Raw genomic sequence first — 7,160 nt, forward strand, 5'->3', positions numbered from 1 at the left:
AGCCACAGCAATGTTAAACAAAACTAAGATTGAATCATTTCCTGGTCAAATTAGCTCATGTCAACTTTAAGATAAGGTTTGATCGTAGCAGCCTGATGCACATTGTGTTACTGTGACTCTGACTGAGTGTTAGTTTGTACCTGAACATAGAAGATGGTGTGAAGCAGATGGTTGTCTACACGAGGGAACTTTCACACAGAAACAAACCTGATACTAAACATCTGTTTGGCCTTTGTAGAAGCTGAGATGGTGCTTTTTTACATATATATACTATATAAGTATATATATATACTTTATAACATGAACCGCTATATGCATGTTGTATACATTTAAAATCAGTGTGTGTAAAGTTTAAAGGAAGTGTTTGTGCTAAGTATTTGTCCCTAAAGTGAGAGACAGAGGCAGGAAACTTCACTTTCATATTCACTTACACGCTTCAGTTTAGGGTTAAAGGCTAAAGAATGCGCTAGTGTAGCACTAATAGTGTGTGTGTGTGTGTGTGTTTCCAGGCTTATTCTGGCAGAACCCTCAGTTCTACTTTGTCCTGTCGAAGGTGGACAGTGACACAGCCAACTCTTCTAAGAAGACCTGCTCCTTCATTTTGGCTCTGATGCAGAAACACCAGAGACGCAGAGGCATTAACCTGTCCATAGCCCTGCATATATACAAGGTACACACACACACACACACACACACAGTGAAACCCATAATGTCAGCTATTAATTAAATGATCAAATTATTCACAAATTATTCACAAATTTTTCACAAATTATTCACAGGTAGACTGAAACCAAACAGGATTCAACAATCACAGAAGTGAAAATTAACATTTAAGTACATTTACTTTACTTAATTACTATTTTGAGGTACTTTGCTCCTTTATATCTACTCCACTACAGGCTTTTACATAAAAACAACACATTTTTAAATATTAAACCAGTGGTTTATAAACTGTTTGACTTGTGACATAAAATCAGTGTGTAGTTGTGTCTCTGTTACATTTGTTAGAGTTGTTATTGGTCGGTTGAAGCAACAGTAGGGAAAGAAAGTAGGGACGACGTCCACTGAGAAGCTGAAAACCTCAGTGTATAACTGTACGTGTATTAAAAGCGGGTGCTGTCCCTCCAGGCCCATCCGAAGAACACATACCTGTCGCCTGAGGACTTGAATGTGCTTCGCCCGGTCCTCTGTAGCTCCCAGTACTCCTCACGTCGGGAGGTTGTTCTTCGCGGCGTCCTTCCACCAGGTTGTTACATCATCATCCCTTCGACCGCCGAGCCCAATCAGCAGGGACCGTTCCTCCTCCGGGTGCTGACAGAGCAAGGCAATGCGGCCACGTGAGTCATGGATCAACCAGTTGATGGACAGAGTTTGGATTCTGTTTTTGGTTTCATGCTGCTGGAGCTGAGAAAGTAAAAAAAATATCCATCAGACTCCATCAAACTGTGTGTTTCAAGTGCAAAAAGAGGCAAGAAGACCTCCAAATCTGCTGATGAGACATAAAAACCTCAAAGGACTTGGACTTGACGATGAAAGACAATAAGAATGAAATTGAGGTTACATGCTGCATTACACAGTCATCTGAATCAGTATTCAAGAATAATTAAGTCCATACAGCTGCAGGTCAGGACAGTTTAATGGTAATGAAGAAGAGAAATTAACACAAAATAGGGACTTGAATTATATTGAACACTGCAGGTATTGGAGGAAACCAAGGTTAATTATTTAGTGCACTCATCAATGTCCCGAAAGAACAGTTTGATTCACTGTCAGCTCCACCGTGATCTGACAGAACTTTAGTCTCTAGTTTCTTTAGACGTTGAACTGAAGTATTTGTGATTATAATATTATGATTTTAATATGTTTTTGTGGCTTTTTTTTCAGTCCAGCTCAGAAACCAGAGCCACAAGATATGCCTTCAGTAACAGAGGTAAGAGACAAGTTCAATCAGTTACTAAATAAATTAATAATTATTATATATATGTAATAATTATTCACCTGACTGCGCTCAAATAAAATTCATCAATGTTGGAAATAAAAGTCAGGAAAGACCTTGTGAGAGTCTCAGTAAAGTCTGGATGACAGTCGGTAGAACAGGTAAATGCTTAAAACTCACAGCAAAGAAAAAGCATGTTGTTGTGACACAGAAGTTTGGTCACTGACCCACACATTAACAGCTGGAGTTGAAACCAGTAGCTGGTACTGCCCCGTCTTCTGTGTGAACTCTGTATACTGATTCTTTGCAGGTTTCACATATGAAAACAGGAACTCACTAACATAGCAATTCTAGATTTCAGGTCAAGAATAGTGCTATGAGATACACCAGATGATTCAGTATATGTTTGTTTTTGTTCCTGTGAATTAACCACAAAGAGAATGTACTCTGGCAGCTTGTGTAAAGCTCATAATGAGTACAGTATGTAATTAAGGCAGAGCAGGTAATCAGACTGAACCATTGTTGTTGTTGCTTTGAGCATTTTAAAACTTGTCTCGCCTGAACAGGGACTTGAACCCTGGACCCTCAGATTAAAAGTCTGATGCTCTACCGACTGAGCTATCCAGGCTCTGTTTCAGCATATTTACATGTTCTCATCTCTCACTGACACTGACATCTACACTGCTTTTAGGTTTTCAGGTCTAAAATCTGGGATTTAGAGAGAAATTATTAAACAACCACAGCATTGATAAACAAAGTGAACATCAGATTGCTTTACTCACTGTGTGACCTGACTAAAGAGCGTAAATTGGTATTTAGGGCCACAGCGAGGCTCCAGGAAGGCTCTTGGGAACAGAGTAGTCTATTGTTTACCTTTTAATAACAGTGTATACATGCTGTAAATTGGAGACCCAGCTCTTGTCTCTATGTGGGTTTCCTTTGCTGTCCCATTTTCCTCTAAAGTCTCTTAGTGAATGTGAGTGTGAAAGGTGTCTGTCTGTCTGTCTGTCTGTCTCTCTGTCTGTCTGTCTGTCTGTTAGCCCTGTTAGAGACTACTGAGCTGTGTAAAGGTGTAACCACGTCTGATTGAGGCTCCAGCATGCACTGGGTTGAGATCAGTGGTTCCCAAACTTTTTTCCTTAAGGAACGTCTTTTCTGTCATTGAGTAAACTGACTAAGAGATATATTTTATGGATATTTCATATTAAACTCACAGACAACAATAACAGTAGAGAACAACTGATACAATGAGGCCAAGTTGTGAACGCAATAACTGCAGGAAGTGATTTTGATTTTGATGAATTTTGAGCAGATTATTTTCTGTGAATATTCCATCAGTTTTCCTGATATTTTCTCTTAGTACAATTCTCTTCACCGTGCCCTTTTTTAATTTATATTTTCTAAACAATTTAATTTAGTTTTCTTGATAGAAGTGAATAAAATGCTGAGATATAGGCCTAATGTTTAATAATAATTTACATATATTTTAAGTTTTTTTCTTACCACCCCTTAAAATCTCCCCTCGCAACCCCCAACCCCCTTGTGAAGCTTTGGTGACCCCTAGTGAGGGTTGTGACCAAGTTGGGAACCAGTAGGTTGATACATGTTGATTTAAAAGTTTCCACCACCCTGTCAGATGATGGTGTGCCCCATAAAGATGCTACAACTCAGCTCAACTGACCATATGCAACTGAGTAAGGAAAGTAACAAACAAAGACACACAAAAATATATGCAAAAGATTGACTCTTATAGGGTCTCCTTTAGTATCAGTTCCAAACTCTCTGCATCGAGGCAACATGTTCTAAACAACCTACACATCTATCTATTCTAAGTAAAGGCTCTGAATTCAGACTCTGTATTTTTTCCCCTGCAGCTTTCATTTCCTCACCAGGCCGCTCTTCCCTCCCCTAAATCAACCCAACATCTGTTCACGAAGCACTGCAACAAGGTGGGATTTACTTGCACACAGCTGCTGTTCATCCAGAGCTGGCTTAACTAACATCTGGAAATAGGTTTAAACTTTAACCTACTTTAAGGTGCCACATGGATTTTTGCAACATTGGAAAACACCTTTATTCTCGGAACTGCTCTGCAGATTAATAGAAATACTGTTTGTGAAATAACTTGTTTAAACCACAACTGGAGCTATGCCTGTCTGTGTGTATTACGCAACAACATCAACCGTTGTGTTGTGACTATTTCCTGCTTTTGTCGTCATAAGGGGTTTTGCAAGCCAGTGCACCTTCACAACCTGCTGACTGAGGCCATACAGGGAGGAGGTCAGTGATGACAGCCTTGTTCTGACTTGTTTATTTCAACAGAATTAAGGTTTCCCAAATTGAATTCCTTTCCTGATTGGGGGAAATCATCCCTGATGTTGTTTCTGTGTACAGAGCAGTCAGATCAACACAATAATGTCTGATAGGGACATTTTTACAATGGTTTGGATTTTAGTTTCCCATGTTTGGGGGGGATTCATCTGGAAACATGTTACAGGCATCTACACCTAGCATAGTGGTCATGAATGGAGAATTTAGCTATAGAGACCAGGTATCACAAGTGCGAGTGCAAGCAAACACACGTTGAGCTGTAATATCTTCTCTATCTCAATGCAGGAAATGCCTTAATATTTACCTTCTTTTACCAAGGAAACCCTGTAAGGGATTCTGTGTGACACTCTTAAGTTGATCTCAATAGTTTCTCCTCTTAAGTCCCTCTGTCTCCATCTAAAGGAAATCAAAATAAGTCATCTGCTTTGTTGACATGTTTGTTAATGAGAAGGGCATCAAGACTTCAGTATGACATCCTGCTGTAAAGCTAGTGCTGGTAGCCTGCAGGATGGGGGCAGATAGTTTAGAGTTTCGAGGAACAGAGGAAGTGGAACTGATGCCACAGCAGATAGGAGGACGTACAGCATCGCTTCCTGGTAAAGAGAGAGCGAACACACATGTTCTATCGATGAAGCACACTGGTGGCTTTTCCTTCCACCAAAGAAAGCTTTAAATCACCATTTTTTAACCCAGGGATTCACACCCATCTCTGTTTAAATAGGCGGTTCATTTCCATAAGAATAACAATATGCAGGACCCTGGTCCCACCCCAGCCTTGAATTAGAAAAACAGTTTCAGCCTCTTGCTTTAAAAAGAGTTTACAGTTATTGTTTGAATGTTAAAATGTCTGATGATGATCTTACTTGCTGTTCTTAGTGTTGGCCGGCAGTGAGAAGAACTTGGCTCTGGAGCACTGCAAGAGTATGGTGGTCCTCATGGATGTATCCTTGAAAAGTAAACTGGTAAAGTAAAGAACTGATAAAAGACAGAATCAATGAGCAGTATTAACTTATTGATCATTCTTGTTGTACATTGTGAAATAAGGCCAACAGAGCCTGGATAGCTCAGTCGGTAGAGCATCAGACTTTTAATCTGAGGGTCCAGGGTTCAAGTCCCTGTTCAGGCGAGACAAGTTTTAAGCTCCCTGTCTCTACTGACTGCTCTGGGTTGCGTGGTTTACTTCAGTCACATTTCCACACTGGAAGTCAGTGATTCAAATGAAGTCAAATACATCACAACTACAATATAAGAGTCAGTATTTGTGTCTCAGTTCCATGTTACTTCAAAGTAGTAGTAGTACACCACTATCCCATAATGCAGTGCAGAAAACAGCTACTGAATGCTACAAACACCAACAAAACCCTGTGTTGTTTTAATGTATTTATGTGTCCTAACAAGAGAAACTGCTTATGCTGCCATTATGACCACAGCTCCCTGGAAGAAAAGCTCTTCTATGTCAAGGGGAATAAAATAAAGTTTTAGTTAGATGTACCTGATAAAGTGGCAGCTGAGTGCATTTATTGATATATGCATGTCTTTCAGCAGCTGACTCTCAGCCGTGTGTCGGCTATCACTGTGGTCGAGGATTGTTTGGATTTGTCTTGTTAATTTCTTTGACCTCAGCGCTTTCCCCAGAGCCAAGGCATCGCTCAGCTCAACTGGCCGGACTTCCAGAGTCTGTGGGACAAGATCAGGAGGTGGACGGTAAGGTTATCCACACACAACAACAGTAACATCAACAAGAACAGCACATGACTGATATGTTGAAGCTGCATGCAGAAATCAGCCTGTTTGCAGATGTACTGGCTGGAGATCTTACTCCCTAAAAGCTTCTATCTGCCTTTTACTGATCAACTCAGTCTCTCTGATATAAAAGAATATCAGAGAGACTAAAATAAATGTTAATGATAAATTGTTAAACATAAAACAAAATAGATAATAGTGTAGATTGGTTTTGTGTAAATCAGAAAGCAAAACCGAACAGGGGTTTGAAGAATAGACTCTGTGAGACAGACATTATGTGAGCGTGTGCAGTTTCTCATGCATTCAGTGTGTTGTGTTAAATCTATCCTCAGGATATCTTCCTGGTGTTTGACAAGAACAAAACTCAGCGCCTTGAGTATCAAGAGGTCAGCCCCGCTCTGAAGGCAGCAGGTAGGACTGAGGACACACAGCACATGAACACATGAACAGATCTCACAGCTGCATCTCGCAGTTAATGTGTATGTGTTCCACATTGTGACCAACAGGGGGAGCCAAAGCACCTCTTTTTACCTCTACCTCTCTGCTATTTAACATAGTCCATTCTCAAAGCTGGAAGAAAATCTGACTACAATATACTTTATATATGTATACACATATATAATTAAAGAGTAAAAATAATCATGTTTGTGTTTCTCAAGCCATCATAGCTGAAAACACAGTTGCTCTTGTGTTTACAGACATTACTGATGTAAACTAACTGTATTAATCAGTCAGTTTGGCAGTGGTTCAGCTTTTATGTTCAGATTCAGATTATGCATGAGGAAAGTGAATGTATGCTAAAGTAGGGCAGTAAACCTTACGACATTCGGATTAAATCCAATACGAAGTACAAATTCTGTGTAACTGTGAGGCCATTTTCTGTGAAGCGTCAATCAGTAAAGAGTATTTTGACTTTCCTTTGTTGGTGCACTTTTGAAATGGTAAACACTTATTCTCTGGTGTGAACTTTGTCCTCTCAGCCTTTTGGAGTCATAAAAATCACACCCAAATGATGGTTCACCTCTAATAAGTTACTCAGTAAGTGAGTCACTTAAGTAGTAAATTTTTAAACTGCTTTTACTTAAACCTGTAGTTTAAGTCCCTGTGTGAGTTTTGAACCGCTTATGAAAGAGTCTCAGTTTAATACTGA

At 39.7% G+C, this 7,160-nt stretch overlaps 1 protein-coding gene and 2 non-coding genes across 3 annotated transcripts in view; 2 read left to right on the forward strand and 1 right to left on the reverse strand.

Moving 5' to 3' along the window:
* zgc:85932 (uncharacterized protein LOC405875 homolog) overlaps positions 1–7,160 on the forward strand; it is a 19,221-nt gene that overhangs the window by 10,046 nt on the left and 2,015 nt on the right. The window contains exons 10-17 of the mRNA XM_035679409.1: positions 510–670; positions 1,129–1,337; positions 1,885–1,930; positions 3,811–3,885; positions 4,159–4,216; positions 5,144–5,208; positions 5,903–5,971; positions 6,343–6,421. Coding sequence (XP_035535302.1) covers positions 510–670; positions 1,129–1,337; positions 1,885–1,930; positions 3,811–3,885; positions 4,159–4,216; positions 5,144–5,208; positions 5,903–5,971; positions 6,343–6,421 — 762 coding nt within the window. The remainder of the gene's footprint in view (positions 1–509; positions 671–1,128; positions 1,338–1,884; positions 1,931–3,810; positions 3,886–4,158; positions 4,217–5,143; positions 5,209–5,902; positions 5,972–6,342; positions 6,422–7,160) is intronic.
* On the reverse strand, positions 2,492–2,564 carry trnak-uuu. The gene has a single exon. It is a non-coding gene; the product is annotated as a tRNA-Lys (tRNA).
* trnak-uuu lies at positions 5,321–5,393 on the forward strand. The gene has a single exon. It is a non-coding gene; the product is annotated as a tRNA-Lys (tRNA).

Source organism: Morone saxatilis, unplaced genomic scaffold (genome assembly GCF_004916995.1).
Source record: "Morone saxatilis isolate NCDOM2014 unplaced genomic scaffold, NCSU_SB_2.0 Contig8, whole genome shotgun sequence".
NCBI lineage: Eukaryota > Metazoa > Chordata > Actinopteri > Moronidae > Morone > Morone saxatilis.